Source organism: Melopsittacus undulatus, chromosome 11 (genome assembly GCF_012275295.1).
Source record: "Melopsittacus undulatus isolate bMelUnd1 chromosome 11, bMelUnd1.mat.Z, whole genome shotgun sequence".
In the NCBI taxonomy this organism is placed as follows: domain Eukaryota; kingdom Metazoa; phylum Chordata; class Aves; order Psittaciformes; family Psittaculidae; genus Melopsittacus; species Melopsittacus undulatus.
In genome coordinates this window covers 11,366,561-11,391,093 of record NC_047537.1, presented here as the reverse complement: position 1 = coordinate 11,391,093, position 24,533 = coordinate 11,366,561, and the positions used below count along the sequence as shown (strand labels likewise).

Below are 24,533 nucleotides of genomic sequence, written 5' to 3'. Positions count from 1 at the left end.
AGACCCATTTTTTAACTATATGCTACAGCATCCTTGTCCCAGCCCTGCAAGCTGGGTTCCCTACACCGAGCCTGGAGCCATGAGGTCAGTACAGAAGGACATCGGTGGCGCAACAGCCGACACACCAGGGAGCTGCGAAAACACACTGCCTGGTCCCATAGAGGAGGCACAGAGGCCCCTCACTGCCCTACCCTGCCCTGCCTCAGCACCCCCAGGCCCATACTGAGGGTCCAGCTCCACTCTCTACACGCAACCCGGGGCCCAAGAGGCGTCGCCCAGCCCGAACCCTCCAGCAACACCCCCGGAACCAACCGCCTCAGGCAACATGGCGCTTCCCCGTCAGGCATGGCCACGTGATGGACCGCTGAGTTACCACGTGATGCCGACAGAGCTGGGATCATGTGACAGGCTGTCAGGATCACCATGCGGCAGAGCAGTCGTCGGTGGGAGCGGTTGGTTGTCATGGAAACACTGCTCCTGGTCCTCTTGCCGCTGGCCGCCGCCGCCGATCCCGGTGGGTGACAGGGTCGAGCTCCGCCCCCCCGCCCCAGTCCTCTCCGGCCCTGCCACCGGTGGAGCCCCTCCAGGCAGTCTCCCTAGGCCCTTGGCGCGGTTTCGAGCCAGTCTCCCTGGGCGGGATCCCCCCGCCGGCCTGGGGAGTGCTGGAGCTGGGCCCCGGTTAGCAGGGCTGGGCTGGGCGGTACGGCCTGTACGGTACCGGATGGTGGCGCCTGTTGCTGGTTTCTCCGGCGATGACGGTTTACCCCCTCCAGCTGCCCGGGCAGCGGGGCTCGGCCTGGAGGAGCGGCTCTTCCAGCAGGTACGGGACCACTTCAGTTTCGAGAGCTGTGGCAACGAGACCTTTCCGCAGCGGTACCTGGTCACAGGTGGGTCCCGGGGGTGTGCTGTGGCCGAGCTGCCCTCAGCCCGGCATGGCCGTGCAGGGCCTTGCCATAGCTCAGGATGAATTTCTGTCTGCTTAAGCTCTAGCCACTCCTGCCCTGAGGCAGAGAGCCCTTGCTTTCAGTGCTCACAGAGCTGTGCTGAGCAGCCAGGAGTGAGTTTGAGCCCTTCCTGAGCCACTTGTTCCTGCAACCCACACCGTTATCCATAGTCTCCTCTCCTTACCTCCAATTTATTGTTATGGCCAGCAGCTGTGGAGCGCAGGTTTGGGGTTGATCTCTCCGGAGCAAGAGAGACCAGAAGTAGCTTTAGGCTTGTGCCGGGGCTGGCTCTGTGCATGTAAGTCTTCAGCTGGTCACAGCATCTCTTGCAAATGCAGCTAAGTGCTCTGAATGGGGCCTGAAAGAAAGCTGAAGAGGGGCTTTGGACAGCTGTAAGGACAGGACAAGGGGAATGGCTTTAACCTGACATAGAACTAGGTGACCTTTAAGATCCCTTCTAACCCTATGTAGGTAGTGAGGCTAGCACAGGGTGCCCAGAGAAGCTGTGGCTGCCCCATCCCTGGCAGTGTTCAAGGCCAGGTTGGACACAGGGGCTTGGAACAAGCTGCTCTAATGGAAGATGTCCCTGCCCGTGGCAGGGGTTGGAACTGGATGAGCTTTAAAGCTCCCTTCCAACCTAAATCAGTCTGGAATTCTGTGAATGCTGCAGGAAAATGAAATAGTGACTGAAATATTGTATTGTTCTTAAGAATGAAGATAACTCTGGGTCAGTGTTTTGCATGGTTTAAAACTCTGCAACTTTATATATAGCTTAAGCCATGCTGAACAGTAAGGGATTCCAGCAAGGAGTTGACAGTGTCTTCCTTCCTAGCCAAATGCTGAGTTACCTTCTGTGCCACAGGCAGTAAGAGAGAAGGATTTTTTAAACAGTGTGTAACTAAAAAGGCAGCAATTTCAATAATCAGTGTCATGTGATATTCAATCCTGCCTGCTTGGAGGAATTGAGAGATTTGCAGGGAGAAAAGGTGGAGCTGTGAATAGCACCAGCCCAGAGCCCTGCGAAGCCCAGCACCTGCCTACTGCTGCTTCACAGACTGCCTGTGTCTGGGGCTTTGGATGCAGCACCTCACCTTCGTTACAAGATTTGTTACTCTGCAGCTTATTCAGCACCTGCACCCAATCATGTGTTTCACCAAGTGTGAATCCATGAATCATTTCAGTCCAAATACATGGGGAATTGCCAGTGAATTTTGATAGCTTACCCGAGGCTCAAATTTTACTAAGAGTTCCTTTCTGGACAGAAATGTGGGATCACCTGGTTTAAAGCATTGGTTAACCTCTAGTTCTTTTGTTTTGAAAGTATTACATTTGATCTGTGGGTCCTGGGCATAGATCGATAATATTTGTGAGAAACAAAACATTAACATTGCAGGTTTACAAATAGTTTTTTATGCAAAATGCCTCAGAGGAGTTTCATTCCCCTTTACTGCTGCTTCTGCAATAGAAGACTTTGGAGATTATCAGTGAGAACTTGGAAACTGGTGTTTCACAACCAGGCATCTGATACTCTTAAGGTTAGCTGGCAGATTCCCAGGATTTTAGTCTAAAGCCAGATACCTTTTAAGCAACCCATCTGGTTTGGTTTTGGCTTCTGTGACTGGTTGTTTACTCCAGGAGCCAGGAAGCATATCAGAAGAAAAAACACAGTAAAAACAGCACTTTGTTTTCCTACCTGATAACCCAAAGCAAATGCAACACAGAGAAACAATCAGCCTCTTCATTAACAAAGAGCAGCGGTTTCTCTCATGAAAGGTTTCACACCTATTTCCAAGCCAAATCCTGCTATGGCAAGTCTGTGTTGAGAATGCCAAGAATTAAATTCAGGGCTCCTGTGATGTGCTGCAGTGGCATCTGTAGGACAACCACTGTTGGAAGATCCCTTTTATGATCACAGACTGAGAATAGTGTTGAGTAAGGTGAATTACATTTAATCTGAACATTAGGATGCCTGACTGTGCACCAGAAATCTTCGCTGTCTCTTGGTTAGTAATCTGTTATAAGAAAATATGTTTTAATCATAGAATCATAGAATAATTAGGGTTGGAAAGGACCTTAACATCATCCAGTTCGAGTACCCCTGCCATGGGCAGGGACACCTCCCACTAAACCATATCACCCAAGGCTCTGTCCAGCCTGGCCTTGAACACTGCCAGGGATGGAGCATTCACAACTTTTTGGGGCAGCCCATTCCAGTACCTCACCACCCTTACAGTAAAAAATTTCTTCCTTATATCGAATCTAAATTTCCCCTGTTTAAGTTTTAACCCATTAACCCTTGTCTTATTGCTACAGTTCCTAATGAAGTGTTCCTCCCCAGCATCCTTATAGGCCCCTTTCAGATACTGGTAGGCTGCTATGAGGTCTCCATGCAACCTTCTCCAGAATCTCTTCTCTGCCCAACCTGTAGCTGTGCCTGGGATTGCTCCGACCCAGGTGTAGGACCTTGCACTTGGCATGGTTAAACTTCATGAGGTTGGCATCAGCCCACCTCACAAGCATGTCAAGGTCCCTCTGGATGGCATTCCTTCCCTCTAGCGTATCAACAGAACCACACAGCTTGGTGTCATCGGCAAACTTGCTGAAGGTGCACTCAATCTCACTGTCCATGTCACCAACAAAGATGTTGAACAAGACCAGTCCCAACACCAATCCCTGAGGGACACCACTCGTTACTGGTCTCCAGCCAGACATTGAGCCATTGACCACAATTCTTTGAGTGCGACCATCCAGCCAGTTCTTTATCCACCAAGTGGTCCACCTATCAAATGGATGTCTCTCCAATTTAAAGACAACGATGGCATGTGGGACAGTGTTGAATGCTTTGCACAAGTCCAAGTATGAGGCTATGTGTCAAAGTCAACACTTAATTGACAACCTGAGGTCTGTTGTTGAAGACAGCTGTCTATTATCCCTCTTAATTCTTATGCTATTTAAGACAGCTAAAATAAAATGCTTTCAAGCATTAAAGCAACTGTGTGTTAGATAAGCAAGTACTGGCATCATGGATCAGCTTGTCCTCCCAGTTTCAATTTGCCTTCAGTTATAAACAAATTGGAGGATGAAGAGCATCATCTTAACATAGCATCATATATATATGTATATGATATGCCATATGATACATATATCTGATACATATATGAAGACAGGCTGAGAGAACTGAGAAGAAAAGACTCTGGGGAGACCTTACAGTAGCTTCCAGTGCCTAAAGGGGCCCACAAGAAACCTGGAGAGGGGCTTTTGGGAAGGGCCTGTAGGGACAGGACAAGGGGGAATGGCTTTAAACTGACAGAGAAGTAGATGTGCTTTAAGGTCCCTTCCAAACCAAACCATTCTAAGTTATGTGGTTTACAGCTTGGTTCTACATTATACATTGCAGCAGAAAGCTTCCCTAATGTCCACTTTGTGGGAAAAGCGATCTGTTCAAGTCTTTTGGGATGAGCTAGGCTGAAGAGGGTATATAGGTGTGAAATCATTCGTGGGGGTGGGATGAGGCAGCTGTATCTAAAGGCCTTGCCAAACTTGAGTTTTTTGGGGATTTTCAGGGAAAATCATAGAAGTGGCAGTTCCAGCGCACATGATGATTTCATGGAAGCTCTTATTTACCCCTGCTCAAATGAGAGATTTCTATAGCCTGGGCTGTTAAGCTCCTGACCAAACTCACCAAAAATAGTGTCACTTCATGCTCATGATGTTTGTATGGGTTTGTGGAGGGTTTTTTTTTTTGTTGGTTCATTTTTGTGGGTTTTGTTTGTTTGCTTATTTGCTTCTGTCAATTTTCTCAGCAAAGTTCTGGAAGAAAGGATTTGGACCCATCTTCTTCTATACTGGCAATGAAGGTGACATCTGGACTTTTGCTCAGAACTCTGACTTCATATTTGAATTAGCAGAGGAACAGCAAGCACTTGTGATTTTTGCTGAGCATGTGAGTCTTTTAGTCATTATGACTACAACAGAGTCTTGTTCTGTATTACCAAATTCTGTTCAGTATTAACAAATTCAGTTTTCTGCTGGTCTGGAAATAAAACTATCCCTTGCCATGAAGCTGAAGTGTGCCTGCTGTAAGCTTTCTTCTTGTGGTAGCAGCTCTTCTTTATGTAACCATGGCTTCGGAATGTTTTTTACTGTGCCTACCAGCAATCCAGAATTACTGTTTCAGTAAAGCCTATGCCACAGGGTATTTGCCTTAGATCAGTGGTTTTGTAAGTTGTTTCCATGGGGCTTGAACTCCACGCTTGTCTAGAAAGTTATTTTTGTTTGGAAAGTATTTAGTCTCCATACCATTTCCAACCCAATTCTATTAAATCTACTATTCTGGAATTTATGCATGAAGATATTACACTGTTCCCTTTTCTAGCTGGGGATTTCAGGAGAGAGACGTGTTGAGGGCCCACTTGACACCCAGTGATGCAGATAGGTTCTGAAGGTCTCTGTTCATCAGATGTAGGAAAAAAGGCACTTCCTGAGTTACAAACAAGTTAGAGGACACCACGTGCTCTATTATTGCTTCCTGTTTGTGCACACTTATCCCAGTTCTATAATGAGAACAGGGAAGACCTGGACCTTGACACCAGCATTTCTGCAGCATATCTCTTTCCTTTCAGAGATACTATGGGAAGTCTCTCCCATATGGACTTGAATCAACACAGCTGAAGAAGACTGGTGTGCTTACCGTGGAACAAGCCCTTGCTGACTATGCAGTGCTAATTACTGAGATTAAGCAGCAGTATGGTGCTGCAGACTGCCCTGTCATTGCTTTTGGAGGCAGGTAAAGGCTGTGTCCTTCCCTTTTTGGCATCCTTTCTCAGCCACGTTGTGCTGTTCTCATAGATCTGTTTGGCTCTCAAGCAAGTTCTAAAGGTAGAGCTTTAAGCTGTCTGATCTAGAGCAGTTGTGCCTGTGCCTGAGCATCTAAGATCTCATCACTAGGCCCCAGTCAGTTCTTCCACCAGGAATTAGTCTTAGTTTGTGATTGCTTTGGAGAAGCACCACTGACCAGATATTTCTAGGTATCTTCAATGTGCGAGACAGCCAGAACTGCAGAAAATGGGAAATTCCTCCTGGAGGATCAGAACATTTTACGTTGGAAATACAGAAAACGAATGATTGGGAAAATATTCTTTTCAGGGGCCACACAGCTTTTTATTAAACACAGCCTCTTTAACAACATCCAGCTGTTTTCACTCTAGGCTCTTTTATAGTTGTTCTGCAATCTGCTGTTTGGTTGCTCCTTGCTTCCTGCAGAAGTTCATTCCCAAAGCTCTGTTGCAGCTGTATTGAAGCGATGTCTTTGCCTCTTAAATGGCTCCCCATGCTTGTAGTAAAGATGCTTCACTTTAAAAGGATTTCATCAAGTACAGGGCTTCTAATTCAGTTGCAGTGAGGTAAAAAGCATTTGACCTGACAGTTATCACTAAGCTTCCAACTCACCATGGTAGTGACTGGGCTGTTGATCTCAGGAGTGTTTATACTGTGACTATCAGGACAGTAGCTGGTGTATAAAGGGCCAGGAGCCATCCTGGGGTGAAGTAGGAGAGGAATTCAGCAAGACCTGCTAGCTGGGTTGCAATGTTAGACTACAGCTCTGTGTGCGTGAGTCAGAGTTCATTGTGCAGCAGCCTGAAGAGCACGTATGTGAAAAAGGCCTACAGATGGTGGAGGTAAGGACAGGTAGCCTGGGAACAATATAGAGAAATAGTCAGAACAGCCAGGGATCAGGTTAGGAAAGTTAAAGCCCTGAAAGAACTATATCTGGCCAAGGACATTAGGTGCAACAAGAAAAACTTCTATAAGTAAATTGGGGATAAAAGGAAGACAAAGGAAAATGTTGGTCCTGTCTGGAAGGAAACTGGAGAGCTGGTCACCCAGGATATGGAGAAGGCTGAGGTATGTAATAACTTTTTTTTGCCACAGTCTTCACCAGCAAGAGCTCCAACCACTCTGCCCAAGTCACAGAAGGCTCAAGGCTCACTTCCAGCTCAACCATGCTATGATTCTACGAAAAATACTGAAATATGGCAGTGTTGGAGCAGCACAGCATGTCCCACGAGAGAAAATAAAATACCTCTTCTGTTGCTTGTAACTTTTCCAAACTTTAACCTGCAATTACTTGTGGCAGGTTTCAGCTATGCCTGTTTCCAAGAAATGCATATTGCTTTACATGTGGGTGATCTGTGACTTGAGGTGGTGGGGAGGAAGACTTGAACACCTGTAAGCTTGTTTCCCCTTCCTTGTGTCTGTGTCTGTGCTGATCATCTATGCAGCTGTTATTTGGGGTGTCCAGAGGGAACACTCTCTACTTCCCAGCAGTCGAGAGGGCTGCTTATTCTGTAGGGTCCAGGAACATCCCTTGCTAAAGAGCCTGGCTAGTCTTTAGAATCCGGTATGCAGAGTATGTCTCCTTCCCCCACTGAACAAGTGACAGCTTCAGTTGACCCCTACTAGATTAGCAATGAAGCTGTCAGGGCACATGCAGTATGGTGAAGATTTCAGTATTGAGGCAGGATTTATGTATGGCTGCAGAATCACACTGGGCTGCTACATTCCCACCAAGCTGGGATGAGCAGCTGGGGAAAGCCCAGTAAGAACACAGGGTGTGCTGTTTGTTTTAGATGAGGATGGCAACTACTAAGATAACTATAAGCTTCTTGTTGCCTTATGTTAGGTGAGCCTGTGAATACTGGCCTGAACTGTTGAGTTACTATGTTCTTAGCTGCTTGTTAAAGGAAATAACTCTTTTGTCTCTCCTGTGGCAGCTATGGAGGAATGCTCAGCGCTTACATGAGGATGAAATACCCCAACGTTGTGGCTGGAGCATTAGCTGCTAGTGCTCCTCTGCTGTCTGTGGCTGGGCTTGGAGACCCCACCCAGTTCTTCAGAGATGTAACAGCAGTAAGTATCACCACTTTTTAGGAGCATTATTTTCTTCCTTTAAGAAGGCTGGATTTTTTTTTCCTTTTCCATGTGTTTAAAAAGACATCTGTCCTCACAGCATCAGTGCTGGGCAGGAAATGCAATTAAGTGGGAACCTGCAAGGAACAGCAGCCGCTGCAGATGTGATGGCTGAGCATTGCCTTAGCTGTTGGCATCTCAGGCCCCAGAAGAGCTGTTCTGGGCAGCACAGTTTGGTTTCAGCACTTTTAGTACCTCTAAGGATTCACTTTTCCATTTCTAGTAACTTGACCATATTACAGCCTGAAAGTTCTCCTTTTGCCTGCCTTAATTCCTTTTGGATAATTTATTCGTCAGATCCTCTCCCAGAATGTTGTATTTTGTATTGTTATCAATGATTCACAGCAGTTACAAAAAAAATGTTTGCATTTCAATTAAGCACTTGGAAATCTTTATTTCACTAAGTAAAAATATTCAAGGTGTCCTGGGCATACTTAAAAGCAAAATTTAAATATGGCTTTCACATTTTGAGGACAATAGGACCTGTAGGAAGGTGGTATTGCTTAGAACTGACTTACATTTAGTTTATAAGGAAAGACATGTACTACCTGGCAGTACTGAAGTCTTGTGATGTTGTCTGTTTTGCCTCTTTTCAACATGAATTTCTACAACTGGGTGACACATGGAGTTGCATGAACTACCTGTATGTGAAACTTGTGGTCTTTTTGCTCTTATTTACAAATATGAAAACCTTATTTCGATGCAGAGACTTACAGGATAGACAGCATAACCACTAAGTGTAAAGAAAAGACTCTAACTGTTGAAGACAATAAAAGATCCTTGTCTTTAAATTATACATTTTAAAACAAAAAATGTAATACCACTTAGTCATCTAACAGGCCCTGCAGTGGTTGAGCTAATTCCTTCTCAGAAGCCCTGTTCAGCCGATATGTGTCTTACTTCAGTTGTGAATATGCTGAGCCATTACACATCCTTGAAATTAGGGCTTTGACCTTTCCATGCCCAAAATTCTCCTGTTATGTTTAAAATCTGTTCTTCCTGAAGCAGTAAGCTGAACTTTGGGCTGTGATCCCAGACAAGTGCATTTTGTTGCTTTCAAAGTAGTTTCTTCCATCATCAGTGTGTTTGCATAAAACCAATTTGTGCATCTGAAATCTGAATTCAGTTGCTGCTCTTGGTGAGTGAACACCCCTGAGAGCTGTTAATAGTAATGAAGGCACAAACCTTCCATGAATCATTGCAGGAGCTCTCTCTTCCTGTGAGTCAGTCTCAAATCCAACTTCTCTGTGACTTTTACTGAGCTTTCCCAGCTCACTTCATAAACCTCTAGCTCACAGGGAAAGTGAGCAGAAGGCAGAAAGTTGATTTTAAGTAGGTTGTTTGCATAAGTTCTATATGCCAAACGCCCTGCATACAGCCAGGCAGAACCCCCTGTGTGAATGCTACACATACAGCCATATGCATGCATACTTCCCATAGGGATACTGCTGCAGGGGCTGTTCAGGCCATTAACTTTAATCAGTTTAGACATCTAAATTAGGTGATGCTGAAGAGTAAAGCTGGCAACCTGGAGTGGGAAACAGCTTTCCTTGGAATGGCTGGGAAACAGCTTTCCTTGGAATGGCTGTAATGACTCCTGCCCCTGCTTCTTTGAGGTCTCAGCTGAACTATTCCTGAGTCCTAAGGGTCTGCAGGAGAGAACTGGAATGGGTGGTAGTTCCCAGCATGCTGCTGCACTCCAGCATGGCTAGTGGGGAGCTCAGCGTCATGGCAGCCAGAGCAGACCTGCTCCTCTGTCCCAGGCTGATCCATCCCCACACTCCAATTAGAGCCATTAGTAGATGAAGATCAGTAAGCACACCCAGGAGAAGATTTGGAACCCCTAAAAGGTTGCCCAGGTAAACTGTGGAAAACCCCATGATGATTTATCTATGCGCAACTATCAGACAAAGGCAGGGTTAGGAATGAAAGAAAGGTCCGAATCTATTTTTGGTTGAGGGTGGGTCTTTGTAACAAAAATGCTTAGCTAGTGATTTGCTGTTACATAACCATTGCTCTAGCATGGTAAAGGGATCTTTAAAAAGCCTTGATAATTCTTACTATTACAAAGCACTGATTGCCAGCATATCTCAAGCTGCCTTACAAGCTGACAGAAGAGAAACAGTTGCTAGAGCCTTCAGTGACAGAAACAACTTGTTACACCAGTGTAAGGAGGCACAGCTCCTCAAACATACTTTAAAGGGCTTTTTCAGGATCAGTGATGTTTTTCCCAAGAAAAAGGACATGGAGATCTTGGTCATCTGGCAGGTCACTGTTGAGCATAAGTAAAAAGGCAAATATTGGTTCCCAAACTTGTGCTCTGCCCTCCATGCATAACTGCCTCCTCCATTGCTCCTTCTTACAAAGTGCAATATTGTGTGTTTGAAAACAAAACAAGACCACAAACAAACCCAGAAAAATTTCTGTGCCTTGCAGCTTGGCATCTTCTTCCCATGTCCTGGCTAAGGTGTGTGTCTTGCTGCTTCATGTCCAGTGTAATGGCTCCACTAAGTGCAAAGTGTTTGCCTAAGAGCTTACCCTAGGAAAACTTGGTGAAACAGCTGCTGCTTGGTCTGAGCTGTGCAGACTGGCAGCCTGTTGGCTTCTGCTGGGAGGTGCTGATTGTCTGGAGGACAAGGCAGAAGAACTGGTGTCACTACTCCTGGAGATGCAGATGAGGTTATGAGCAATGGGCCAGTAACCTCTGTTATCTTTTGGTCTTCTGGCAGTTCTTCCCACTGCAATGTCCGAAAGTACCTCCTCTGTGCAACCATAATTCTGTGTCTTTTCTGTCCCTTCAGGATTTTCAGAAGTCAAGTCCAGGCTGTGTCCCTGCTGTCCGCAAAGCCTTCCAGCAGCTTAAGGATCTGTTCCTCAGCGGAGGTAAGGAGATGATAGCCCAGCAGATGGCTTCCCAGGGGCTGGCAGCACACAGTCACAGCCACGTTGAAAAGAGCTGATAAAGCTTTACTTCAGCTAGGTCTTCAACTAGTTCCACTAAATCAATGCAAATGCCCACCTGGCTGCCTCTTCCTGCTTGGTTTTTGATTTAATGAACAGTTTCAGTTAGCACTGAAATTCATAACTGACACAAAAATAAAAACATCAGTGTGGGAGCTTGCACAGTGTTAATGAAACGGTCTTTTATGCACCAAAGTGCAAAAATACCTGCAGGTGCAAAACACCTGCATTTTTTGGTGGTAAAGCCTCATGTTTTGTTAGATACTTGTCCTTAGCACTCACACTGTTGAGAACTGTTCAGGTGTGTATGACAACTGCATGGCTCAGCTACTGGACAATCTGAGAAATATTTGGAAGCCAATCTAGGTCTTAAGCAGCCATCACAATCTCTTTCATTTCCAGTTGGGTAGTTAGGTGAAGACAAGGACAGAGGCTGGTGAAGATCTCAGCACTGTCTCCCAGGTAGGCCAGATGAGGTGTCACGGGCCAGTGCAGCATCATCTGGGGACCCTGTGTGGTATTGGAAGAGCTGTGGTGGGTTCTTGGCCTGTCTCAAGACTTGGCTTGGTCTGTGGTGCTCGTGTCAGGGGCTGTGCCTCACAGCAGCAGCTGATCCTGGAATTGTTCAGAGGAGCTGGGGTCCAAAACCCCTCTCAGCTTTGGGTCACAGCAGAAAAATGTTACTGTTAAATAGCCAAGCTCTTCAAGGTCTCCTTGGGGCCATGCTTTCTGCAGCTGGGTGGATACGGTGGTCATATTTAAGGCTGAGGCCCTCAAGTAAATGTCCAGAGACAAGTCCCAGGCTTCCAAGTAAAGACAGCCAAGATTTGGTGGGTAGCTTCTAGAGTAGAATGGGGACTGCAACTCAACAAATGTGGAGGATGAAAATGAAGGGAGTGGCTTTCCCCATCAGAAATTCAAAAATATATGAGTGCATCTTGAAGGAATGTCTTCAAAGACAGATTTCCTGACTCCAGCTCACTTCTCTGCATTACATTGAAGGTTGAAGGCACATCTCAGGAATCCTTTGTGAGAACCATTCTTGCTTGGCAATTCCTACTGCAGACCTGCATGGGAGCTTGCCTGGGGACACTGTCCTGCAGGACACAGCAGATCCCAGGTAGGGAGCCAGCAGGAGCGAAGAAGAGGCAGCCAGGCAGGGCATGGGCAAGGACAGGCTTGTACTAAGATGGTATTCTCATTGTGCCAGCTGGGACTGCTGCTGTCTCAGTGGGTGCTGATTCCCTGGGCTCCCCTGTGAAGCTGCACAGGAAGAATGTGCCTGAACATCCACATGTTGTAAATTGAGATATAATGCGGTGTTCCCACTAGAAATCTCATCTGTGTGTTACAGCATCCTCTTACTCCTGAGTGAAACAAGATGCCGAAGCCAGGTATTACTTTCCTCTGTTAAAGTTTGTGGTTTTCATTTTCCTTTCTTCTGCAGCCTATGATGAAATTAGTAGTAAAATGGCCACATGTAATAAGATCTCTAACAAGGAGGATGTTTACCAGCTTTTTGGATTTGCTAGGAATGCCTTCACCATGATGGCTATGATGAACTACCCTTACAAAACCGATTTCATGGGTCACCTCCCTGCCAATCCAGTGAAGGTGAGTACCAGGATACAGGAGAGTGCTGGGGTTTGTGATGTGCATCTTCATGATTCTAGACCAGGGGGCTGCACAGCCTGGGACAGTCAGGCACACACTACTGGTGGTGGTGACAGGGGGAGGTGATGGTGGATCTTGCAGCCCTTCTACTCTAACAGTAACTGTTTACTGTTACTGTAAGTAACAATAGCTGTTTAAACTTCTATCTGCTGGTGAGTGCTACATTTGAAATGCACTGCCTAAGGCTCATCAGGGAGCATTTTCTGAAGGCACTCCTACCCTGCTCTGCCTTTATCTTAGATGCAAAGGCCTATGCAAGCTTGTTGACTTCAGCTTTTAAACACTAACGTTGCTTTGTTGTAGCCCACATACTTTTGTAGATGTATTTTTATTGAATCTAAAAATCAGGCTCCTTTCTATGTATCACCAGTTGCTGTTGCAGTTGGTTTCATCTGGTGTGCTGTCAGCCTCATGCTGCTGTTCTTTGCTGCACTCAGCACACCACACTGATGGGACTTTTATTTGCTTCTGGCCTTGTGGCATTTATGGCTTGAGCCCTGCCTTGAGCAAAATACACATTGCATGAGAGGACATAGAGGCTACAATGTACTGGGACTCAGGAGATGCTGTCTTTGGCTCCACTGGGCACCCAGTTCCTTTCTAGGGACTGTTTAACAATCTGTAAAAAAAAATAATTATTCTACTTCCCCTTGAGAAGGACATTATTCTGATTGTAGGAGGTGCTGTTGCCTATCACTGTGGCCTCTGCACAGCTATTTAACTTGGTAAAGGAACAGTTTGTCCTGGCCCTGTCTCCTTGTTTCTATGTATTTTGTTGCTAGAAGGAAGGAAAAAAAAACCCAAACTAACCAACCAAAAAAAAAAAAACTGATCCCAAAACCACCACCACCAAACCCAAAACAACCACCAAACCCCTACCTATTGTATTAGACTCTTGGAAATCTGCTGAACCATAAAATATGTAAGCAATAATTTTAATGAACTTTCCAGCTTAGCTCTTGCAGAACGCAGAGACTGTTAAGTATTCTGTCTGCAATTTGCCTGTAATGTCTCATCCAGGTCAGCTGTGAACAAATCCTTGCCCACACAGACCCAATTCAAGGCCTGGCTGCTCTTGTTGGTGAGTTAATACTACCATGGTCTTTAACACCCTGTTCTCTAGAAGCACCTGTAAGTAGAACTGTTGCATTGTTGTGCAGGATATGTATTGTGGGAGCTTGTGTGATTCCCATCTCCCACTGGGATGTTTTGCCCCGTGTTGTCTGTTGGGATATCCTGTGCTGACCCATGAGTTCATCTTCTCACCTTTCCAAACTTATTCTTGTCAGGTTTTTCAGCATTGCAGCCCCTTAGCCTGTAACCGTCTGTAAGATGTGGACTTCTAAGGTACTTGATTCTTTTCTAAAAGTTTAGCCATCTGCTCAAGCAGTCACAGGTTCAGTGCATGTTCACTGACGGAAGGTTTCTGGTCTGCTTGTTGAGGACAAGGTTGTCCTCGTAGTGACCTATGATCCAGTAGCAAGACAGTCTTAAATTTATCATCATATGTCTCTGTGAATACTCAGTTTGTCAGCCAACAGTGTTTGTAAGGGAATTATTAGAGAATTCAAAGCTCTTTTGAAGACTTCCTCATAAAATCTCTCAAGCTGCTCATTAAAAATAAGTTCTACCTTAGTTGTTATTCAGAAAAACAGGTCCTGAATGACAAAAAAAAAGTTATTTGAGAAATTCTTATGAGTTTAATGCAGCTTAGGAGGATTGGGAACTAATTATTTTTTTCTGTAAATGATGCATGTCACCATGATAGCACCAAGTCAGAAACGCACTACTTCCAAATCACTGCTAAAGATGCTCGGGTGCTTGACTGGCAGCTAGAACAGTTGTTAAAATGTCTTGGCAAACACTGTTGGATCTGCTTTACATATTCACATCCTACTTCTTCTGTGGGCCAGAGTTGAACTCTGGTTCCCTTGTGATGAACAAGCTGAAGACAGATTTCTTCCTCCTGCCTGCAGGGAAGCACTTGGTACCTCTCCCTGTCCCACCAGCTGCATTCACTTGGGACAGTTTAATCATGCAAGAGGCATGATCCACCAGAGCCTTAGGCAGGGGACTGGCTTTCTTCCATACACCCCCCTCTGTGTCATACAGGAAAACACTGTCTTCTTTTTGCATGTGCTGCAGGGCCCCACCTCCTGCAAGGTAGAGTGTAGTGTTGTGGGCTGCGATGCTGAACTGGCAGCAGTTGAATGGGGGCAGCTTTAGCGTTGTCCACTGGTTGCTTCCAGGACAGTAATACTCCGTCTCATTGACATGAATCCATTCTTCCACCTGCCATACAAACCATACCAACACTCACACATTGTGTCATGCCTGTCACATCAGGCTCACCTGGTTCATGATAAAGGAAATCAGTGTCTCAACATCGATTTAAATACTGTAGGGCTTAAGAGGCTAAATGCTTTACAGAGCCTCAAAAGAAGCTGAATAAAGTTCCAGGATGGCACAGCTTTGAAGGAGCTTTCTTCTTGAAAAATCAGAAGAGTGAGCTGAACAGGAGGACCTGCTGGAGCTGACACAGCGCAAGTTGTGCCTGCTCTCCAGACTTTTAATACGTGATAAAGGAAATCATCTGAAGTGGCTGTATTGCATTGAATTGTGGACAATAACTGAGTTTGTGTCATCCAGAGGAATTTGATGTCAGCCTTGATGTACAGTTTCTCTTTTTTATCCCTTCCTCAGTGAGTAACTACATGCTCTAAGACACCCTCATTCCTTCAGAAGAAACCATACCCCTCAGGTTATAGTGGGGCCAGGCCCTGAGTCTTTACACTTTCAAATGGGAATTGCTGAATGATCTTTGAAAACTCAGTTCTCTTGGCTTCAGGGAAGAGGATTCTCCTAGAGTGAGCCCTTCAGTCACAATGGGCAGCTCTTTCCCTCCTTTAAGAGGTGAGAAATCCAGGTTTTCAGGACTTGACCTGGTCTTTCCTGAAATCTAGACTAGTGTCCTCACTGCAGCCCATTCCTCTTCTAGTCTGCCAGTGTTTCATTCCCTCCAAGTTCCAACAAGGAAAATCTGGTGGTCAGTGTGTTTGGGGCAGGGTATATGACGGGTTTTCCTGTGTTAGCAGCCTGCACCTCCACCTGTGTTTCCTCTGTTTAAAGAAAATGCTTTTAGCAGCCTTTGTACTCCAGCAAATAGTGTGACAAGAGGGGTGCTTCCTATGTGCATGAATGTAATGGCAGGCACATTTTCATAAGCTTACTGGCCTGACTTGCAACTGCAGCAGTCCATTAAGAGGCTGGTGTGTGATGGAATAAAAACATCAAGGCTTGTCAAGAGGGAGACCCCATTTTGGATCAGATATGAGACTATAAGAGCAAATAAACTTACTCCTTTCAGTGTCCTTCCTCCAGTGCAAAAGATCTTGTCCCTGACTGTAGCCATCCCGTGATCGCAGCGGGTGAAAGCCATGGCACTATTGCAAATCCAGCGTCGGAGGTGAGGAAGGTAGCTGTAAGTGTCTCGTAAGGTTTTACCCCCAGAGAAGCCCCCTAGAAGGAGAGCAGAAATCTTGAAAATCTGTCCATCATCCTGGCTGACATCCAGCAAACCTTCTGCAAGCATTAGTATAGCTGATTTGGTTTTTTTTCCTTACAATACCTGGGAAGATCAGGTTTAAAATTTAACACATCCTGCACAGCTGATGTGGTGCGGAATTCAAAACCTGAGCTGCTCACCTGTTTTAAAGAGGAAAACAAAAACAGAACAAAAATCCAACCAAAACAGTTCCATCTCTTTCTGTAAACTGGGGGATTTCCAACTCTTGGGGTATTTCAGATGTAACCAGGAGCAGCTTTCGTTAGGGAATCTGCTTCCAGCAGTAACAAAATGGGGATTTGAGGGAAACGCATTGAAAGCTCTTTGAACACTGGGTCTTTGGCAGAAGGTCATTGCCAATCTGCCAGTGCTGTGGTCAACTTTCTCTCTTAGGCACTCACTTGTGTATTTCAGTATGCATTATGAAAACCTCCTTGCAGAAGAAAGGTGCTGCTATGGGGAGGGGAAATGTCTCCAGTTGCTTCTCTGTCCAAATACAGCCTACAGAGCCTTTGCAAACAAGGAAGATGGTATTTCAGGTTGGCTGTAGACCCCAGCTCACCTGGACACAGACACTTTGTCTGCTTGAACCTTGGGTTTAAATCCTGTATTAAAGTAATGGTCTTCATTTTTCTGTTTGCTTGGGCAGGGCTGTAGGCTGGCCAGATCAAAGCTGCAGTTAACTGCACTAGTTTAGAAAGAAATGGATCGTATAGGGAAGATCTTGCACCTGAGGGGTATAGTGTTACCCAGGCTTGATTGCTATGGTGTGTTTGAAGCTCTGTGAAGCAATTTCATCCTTGCTTTCTGGTAGGAATTGAGACCAACAGAGGTTAAATGAGCTGCCTGTGGCATCATAGGCTGAGTCAAAGCAGGGACTTGAATAACTTGAGTCTCAGCCATTCCCCATCTGAACCTTTATCAGGAGCCCTGCTGTCACTGGGGTATGTGTCCCGGGGCAGGACAGCCTGTGTGCTGCCTTCCCTGCTCTTGGTGCCTCAGGTATACAGTCCATCACAGAGAAGTGTCCTTCATTGCAACTGTGCAACTGAAGTTAATCTGGACTGGATCAGTGCAGTGATGCCAGCTGGCTGTAACTGGTTTATGGAGCAGGGAGCCTGCAGCATGCCAGACTGGCCCAGGAATTCTAACTCAGAAGTAGTAACACAAACAACAGTGCTTTTCCTAGGAAAAACTAAAGATTATCGTTTAAATCCAAACTAGTAGCTGCAAAAGCTAAGTATCCTACAACACTTTCTTGAAGTGTTTAAACTCATGCTGCTTTACTGTCAAACACCCTGCACCATCTACCAAAAATTGCTGTAAAGACTGAGGATCCCTCGTACAGTAAGAGCCTGCATTATGCTTCTTTTTGTACAGGTTAACAAAACAGCACAGGAGCGTTAGTCCCACATCTTCCACTGAGATTAATATCAGGGTTTAATCCCATCCCTAGCACTATGGCAGCCTGCTCCTGGTTTACCTTTCAGAGAGCAAAGCTTTGGGATTCAGCCAGGATTGCAGGGTCAGAGGTGAGCAGGGATGTGGATTGCAAGTAGATGGTATCCCCTTTAATGTCTTGAATGAAAACACTAAAGGTGACACTGGAAGAACATAGGAGGGCAGTGAGGCTGTGGTAAAACAGCAGGAAATTGATCCAGGAGCAGTGGGTGTTACTAGTCTGGGTGCAGGCTTAGACTGTCATGTTAAGATGCTAGCAAAAATCAAAAAAACTCTATGAAAATATGCTGCTTTCTGCCAGCTTTATCACCTGAAATATACAGGATTCCCTTGTGGGTTGTGCCTGCTTGATCAGCAATAGGCATTGGGAAGGGAGCTGTGAACTCCCACTTGTTGTCAGCAGGCTGGTACAGTTCCACCGTGCATGTGAGGGTCCCCAGCAGTGTCCCACCACCCACAGCGATGATGTGGTTGGACAGCACATCTGCGTGGAAGCGCGTCCGCCTCTGCAGCATGCTGGCGACCTGGAGCCAGGAGGTGTTGCGGGGATCAAATCGGAAAACCTAGGATCACAGCAGAGGGCTGAGAGTTAGAAGGTGGCACATGACTGACTTGTGTCTTGTGTGGCTTCAAGAACTGAGAAGCAGTTCCCTAGACTAAGGAAGGTTTTATATTCAGACCTGAACAGGCTCAACATCTAGTGCCAGCCAGCTGCTACAGCAGCACCTCCCAGCAGAGCTGGAGGCTCAGATAAGGCCTTTCTGGAGGTCTAGGGGGGTCTGGGAGTAGGTTGTTGTCCCAGCTTTGCCTGCTTCTCTTATCCAGGAGTAGGCAGGAGTGGCTTCCGCTTCCCTTATCCCTGGTGACAATACAAGAGGGGCACAGCACCTCTGCTAAGGCTGGGCTTCCACTCACATCTTGTTCAGCGGTTTCTCAGAAGCTTGTTTTGCCACTCGGATTAGGAAGCCCAGGTCACTGAGCAAGGGCAGTGTCTGCAGAACCACATGGGGTGGATGCCGTATGAAGACAGGCTGAGAAAGTTGGGGCTGTTTAGCCTGGGGAAGAGAAGGCTGCGTGGAGACCTCAGAGCAGCTTCCAGTATCTGAAGGGGGCCTACAGGGATGCTCGGGAGGGACTATTCATTAGGAACTGTAGTGATAGGACAAGGGGTAATGGGTTCAAACTTAAACAGGGGAGGTTTAGACTGGATATAAGGAAGAAATTCTTTACTGTGAGGGTGGTGAGGTACTGGAATGGGTAGCCCAGGGAAGTTGTGAATGCTCCATCCCTGGCAGTGTTCAAGGCCAGACTGAACAGAGCCTTGGGCAATATGGTTTAGTGTGAGGTGTCCCTGCCCATGGCAGGGGGGTTGGAACTCGATGATCTTAAGGTCCTTGCCAACCCTAACTATTCTATGATTCTATGCTGAGCTTTGACTGCAGCCCTGCTGCTGCAGCGTTCTCTGCTCTGCTGCTGCTGAGCTGCCAGCTGCCTTCGAAGCAGTGGGAGTTGCTGTTTGCAGTGGCAGTGTTGAGCTCTGCTGAAATAAGCCCACCTGAGAGCTTGGGAAAGGAAAACATGCTGGTTTTGCTAGCAAGCTCACTGGAGCCATCTAGGAAAATATAAAATCCTGCACAAGTCTTTTTACTCCCCAGGCAGAAGGGGAAGGTTCTGGGACCTAAAGCAGATTTGTGTTTCCAAGGCAAACCTGAGGAAAGAGCAGTTCTCAAGTGAATTGGTGAACTTCAGCTATGCCTCCCAAGGATGAGTCCCATGGCAGCAACAGTGGGGATGGGGACAGCATTCATAGGGTTGCTTTTTCAACTGATGTGGACCTGGCTGAACCTGCACGATGGAAGTTGTGTACAGATTAGGATAATGATTTACAGTAGAAGCAAGTTGAGACCAGGGCAGGAGCTGATTCCTTCCCAGGCAGTTTGGAAGCTGTATTCCCAAAGGCTTTCGGTATTGCCCAGAGTGCTAAGAAATGTGTGGAGTTGGGAATGCTGTGGTGTGCAAGAGGAATGACTCTCTCCCTTCCTCACCCAGCCGTTTTTCCAAGGCTAACCGTTTGTTATGCCTTACCTCATTTGACGGTTGCTTTCCAGTGGGATCAAATTTGCTCTGTCCCCCGATGACAAAGAGAAAGTCATTGATGATGGTGAGACAGTGATTGTACACTGGCATACAGAGGTCCCCAACCTTGTGCCAAGAGCTGCAGCTCTGGTCTGCAGCCCACATCTCTCTGCACACATGGTTGGTGGTAGTTCTGCCACCAGCTACAAGCAGCATCGTGGAACCAGCGCGGAGGCTTGTGCTCTGGGTCTGCAGGACTGGCTGAGCATACAGCTGGGAGTGGTAGTTCAGAGCCTCCTGCACGTACCTGTGGCAGCCTGAGTCCAGCCTCATAAGAGGCATTTCCTGGATACATCGCTGCAGATCCCATAAAGGAATGAGAGGGAATCTTATGTGCCTTAAAATCTCTGCTGCATCTTTCAGCCGTGTGGGGTCATGCTGCAGCCAGCTCATAGCAGCTCTGAACAGCTCTAGCTCACTGCATCCCTCTGCATCAGTCTTGGCCAAAATTTCACAAAGGGTTTCTCGGTCTAAGTCTTTCAAGCACTGCGGATCAGCCAGGATCTGTTTGCAGTGCTGCCCTACGTAGCACATGGCTTTCTGTCTCAGGTCTGCTGGGCCAAGTTTGTTAACAATGTTAAGAACATCCGTGCAGTTCTCACAGTTCAAGCAACCCTCCAGGAAGTGGAAGCACAGCTTGATCACCTCCCGAACCAGGAGGGTTTCTGCAGCTTTGAAGGTCTCCTCAATATTCTGCAATGAGAGTTCTAGTTTGTTGGAGTAAATGAAGTTGAGAACATTCCTCAGCCCAGCAGCACTGACGGTGTTCAGCCGAATGTTACTGTTGGGGCTCCCCGCTCTGGTCACGTTCCCAACAAAGAGGATCTTGCAGTAATTACTTGCTGAAGCTAAAATGATCTTGTGGGCTGGAAAACAAACCCCTTCTGCCTCCAGCGTCACATCGCACAGCGCACTCTGCCTGCGGAGGCTGCTGAGCCCATCCAGGAGTTTAGCCAGGTAGGTGTCTGACACCAGCCTCGCTGTGCCAGCCTGCGAGCACAGCAGCATGGCTCTGGAAGCAGGCCTGGGACTCAGCTGCATGTGGTCAGTGCATCCCCTGGGCACTCCTCTGCAGCCAGGACAGGCGTTTCCTGCTTCAGGAGAGCTGAGGTTGTGCTGCCCAAGCACACGGAGCCATCCAAAGAGCAGCAGCCGCAGCAGTCCCTTCCTCAACAGCCTATGCCCAGCACTTTGCAGGCACAGTGTGCCTTGTGCCTTGCAGAGCTGCTTGGGGCTGTTTGCAAGTGAAGCTGTTGGTGCTGATTATCACACAAACCCCACAGTGTTTGTGGGTTTTGCCTCTTGGCTGTGACACTGGCAGCAGTTGACAGCCACCGGCGTAGCTACATTCTTCCTCCTTGCTATCTGGTAACTACCCATCTGCACAAAGAGCAGCTCATTCTTCAGCAGCTCCCCAGCAATGCTTTATTGGGTGCCTGTTTAGGTACTCTTTCATCTGGGCAAGTCTGCACATGCCGTCTTTCCTCCTTGAACAACGAAAAAATCCTGTCTGTGACAGGCCACCCTTGGCTCTCTGACTAGATTTTATCGCTTCAGACAACAGCTACTTTCAAGGAGGGGGTGGGAAAGTCTCAGCACTTACGTCCTGTACAGCTTGAAGCAGTCAACTAACATCCTGTGTGCAGCCTGCTCTTGCTGGTGTTGGAAATTGGAGCCTAGGATTTTCCCAATACCTAGTGAACCAGTCACTTGGCTTTTAGCACAGGCAGAGAGCACCTGAAGTCTCTCCCTGTGGATACAGCAGAAGCAAAGGGTATCCACAGCCAGGCTCAAGACCATGTGAAAGCTTTGGCATTAAGTTGGGGTTGTAGCCTAATGTGGGTCAGCCCCTGCGCCAGGCTGACGCCCTTGTCCAGCTGGGACAGCCACCCCTTGGCCATGTGGTTTATGGACAAGGTGGTGGGTGAGGCAACAGAGAGGTGCTGACAGGTTGGCACTGTGTTCTGTTCCCCTGGCAGGGGTGTTCTACAACTCCTCCGGCTTGGCGCAGTGCTATGACATATACCAGCTGTACCAGTCCTGCGCTGACCCCACGGGCTGCGGCGTCGGCTCAGATGCTGAGGCCTGGGACTACCAGGTAAAGTTTTGGAGGCACCAACAGGTTCCCGGTTATCCTGTTTTTTTCCCCCTTGCCCTGTGGCAGCTCTTCTACCTCTCTTAGGTTTGCACAGAGATCAGCTTAACTTTCAACAGCAACAACGTGACTGATATGTTCCCCGAGATGCCCTTCACGGAGGCCATGCGGGAGCAGTACTGCTGGAGGAAATGGCATGTGAGGCCACGAGCACACTGGCTGCAGATAAACTTTTGGGGAGGAGGTGAGTTGTGCTGGCTGCTCGTGCTTTGGCACTACCCTGCAGTTGTCTGCCTGTCCCACCTGCTTGTGCCCGTGGGGACAGGCACAGTTCACTAACAGGTCCTGGCAGACAGTCACAGCCTTGTGGTAACTTGAGCCAAACAGATGTTTCTGTATCCCCTCAAGACAAAAATGGAATACCTAAAAACTGCCAAGAATTTGGTTTATTCTCCTGTGTTTTCTGTTCTTGGCCATGTTTGCTGCAGTAGCCAAATGCATTTGTGTAAATTGACAGGAAGACCTCTCACATGTCACCTCTCTGAATTTCAGACCTGAAAAGTGCAAGCAACATCATTTTTTCAAATGGAGACTTGGATCCTTGGGCTGGAGGAGGGGTAAGCATGTGGAGTCCTGCACCCCCCAGCACAGAGAGCAGCCTTTCCAGGTGATACACACCCACCCCCACTCCCTTTTCAGAGCAGCACTAGCTACACGTGTGTTTCTGCTGGCAGCTGTTTTATACTGAACCACTAAGGAGCCCCAGGACATTAATGATCATAGAATCACTTCATTTGAGATGAGGCATTGGGCTTACTGGGACTGTCAGCTCTGCACACAATGTTAGGCATACCGGGGGGCTCTTCCCATGCCTGTCCTCAGTCCTGACCAGCTCCCCTTGCAGTTTTCAGAACAGATGGCAAGTTCTGCCTGGTCACTTGGTTTCTCTCTGCTCCTTCTTCTTCCAGATAAATAGCAGCCTCAGCCCTTCACTAATTGCACTGACTGTTAGAGGAGGCGCTCATCACCTAGACCTCCGGTAAGTAGCCAGCTCTCCTTTGGCTGGCAAAATCCTCCTGCCTGAGTGTTAGATCTTAGCTACAGTCCAAAGATCCAGGAGATCCTTCAAAAGGGGTTGGATACAGACTGTCACAGCCTAACTGTGGAAGAGCAATCTTCATCCCCAGCACAGGGCTCTTCCAGCCTCCAGAGAAGGCAGGCAGTGCAGAACTCAGCACTAACCTCACATACTGTCATTGGAACATGTTCTTGTACAGGGATAACCTGTAGCTATCAGTCATATGAAATAGTCCAGTGTCTCTTGGCATTAGCCATCAGCCTTCAGCCCCATAGCAGAGGACACTAACCACCAATGCAAGGGAGAGCTTGGGGCTCTACAGCATGCCTCCCAGCCTTTTTGTGGATGCCACGCTCTAAAGGTTTTTCCAGGGCATAAATATCAAGTACAAAACAGATAATCTCTGTCTCTCAGTTCCCTGGCTTGGCTTTCCCTGTGCGAGAGGCAAAGAGCTGCCCCCACTGACCAGCTCACCCTGCTCTGCTTTCTCTAGAGGACACAATCCAGCTGACCCCCCGTCAGTCACACAAGTGCGCAAGCTTGAAGGGAGCATCATCAACAGCTGGGTGAAAGCTGCGGGGATGAAAAGAGCACAGGAGAAGCACCCAGGTGCTTCAGCTGTGAGTATGTCCATCCCCACAGCCTCAGGCCTGCGGGTGAGGCTGCCACTACAATAGAAGACAGAAGCCTGCTGAGCTATGCCTGCGCCATTTGAGGAAGTGTTATCTATGCTGGTGGAAATTCACCCTTCTGAAGTGTCTTAACTGCCCCTCATCAAGCATCAAAAGAAAAGCAAAATGCCAAATCTATGACAGAAACCCAAAGCGTGTTGTGCAGTTCTCATGCTGACCTGCTTGCAGTGGGAGGGCCCTGGGAGGGCCAAGAACCACCACTAGCCTGAAAAGTCTGGTTGCATGAGGCACCTTAAGGTTGAAGCTGAATTATTTTAGGCAAAAGGTGAAGATTAGATGACTAGAGTAGAAGCAGGTCGTTACTTACACAGGTTCACAGGACTCCACCAGAAACCAGTTACATACAAAAAGACTGTTCGCCTCATCCAGTGCTGGGGGTTTGGGTGGGGTTTTGGTTTGTTTTTAACTTGCTCAAGAGACCTTTAGTCTTGAGCTGGAGCTTTGCACCTAGCAGTCATCCTGTTGTACTCCTGTCACTTGAGAGCTGCGTATTAGTGACCAGTAGAGCAGTTTGCTCCAGACATCTTCAGATCTTTCTAAAATAAATTACAAGTCTGTTAAAATGTGTGATATGATTTCATGGCTTGGTAGTATACCTGAGAAGATAAAACTGTTCAGGTAGAACAAACTCATCTTTGCACATCAACAGGTGGGTTCTTACCTACTGGAATTACTATGCGCCAATAAATACTAGCTTATGTGTAATATTAAATCCTGTAATCAATTGGCTGACTCAGTTGATCCATTTGCAATGATTTTATGACATAGTGGAGGAGCCTCCCAGATCCCCAGAGGTTTACATTACTTACACTCACACAGCATTGCCACTGCTCAAACACAAGGCTTTGTGTGCAGTATTTGCACTGCTGGGTCCTCTTGGCCATCACAGTGTGACTGTTCTGAGCTACAGTGACAGTCACTGGTGTTTCACAATATTTGGGTACTGACAAAAAGCCTT

General features: G+C 47.1%; 1 protein-coding gene across 1 annotated transcript; it reads left to right on the top strand.

The window, feature by feature from the left end:
• Positions 1 to 381: 381 nt before the first annotated feature.
• On the top strand, positions 382 to 24,138 carry DPP7 (dipeptidyl peptidase 7). The gene is made up of 13 exons (XM_013127596.3): positions 382 to 514; positions 774 to 887; positions 4,748 to 4,887; positions 5,567 to 5,730; positions 7,718 to 7,853; positions 10,715 to 10,796; positions 12,322 to 12,488; positions 13,569 to 13,629; positions 21,690 to 21,808; positions 21,893 to 22,049; positions 22,358 to 22,422; positions 22,774 to 22,844; positions 23,377 to 24,138. Exons 1-13 carry the CDS (start codon positions 424 to 426, stop codon positions 23,558 to 23,560), a joined length of 1,551 nt encoding a protein of 516 aa, XP_012983050.1. The 5' UTR covers positions 382 to 423; the 3' UTR covers positions 23,561 to 24,138.
• The last annotated feature ends 395 nt before the right edge of the window (positions 24,139 to 24,533 follow it).

Coding starts and splice junctions, on each gene's coding strand:
- DPP7 (XM_013127596.3), top strand. CDS start 424: ATGCGGCAGAGCAGTCGTCGGTGGGAGCGGTTGGTTGTCATGGAAACA. Junction 7,854..10,714: donor TCTTCAGAGATGTAACAGCA/GTAAGTATCACC, acceptor CTGTCCCTTCAG/GATTTTCAGAAGTCAAGTCC. Junction 21,809..21,892: donor CTGAGGCCTGGGACTACCAG/GTAAAGTTTTGG, acceptor TACCTCTCTTAG/GTTTGCACAGAGATCAGCTT.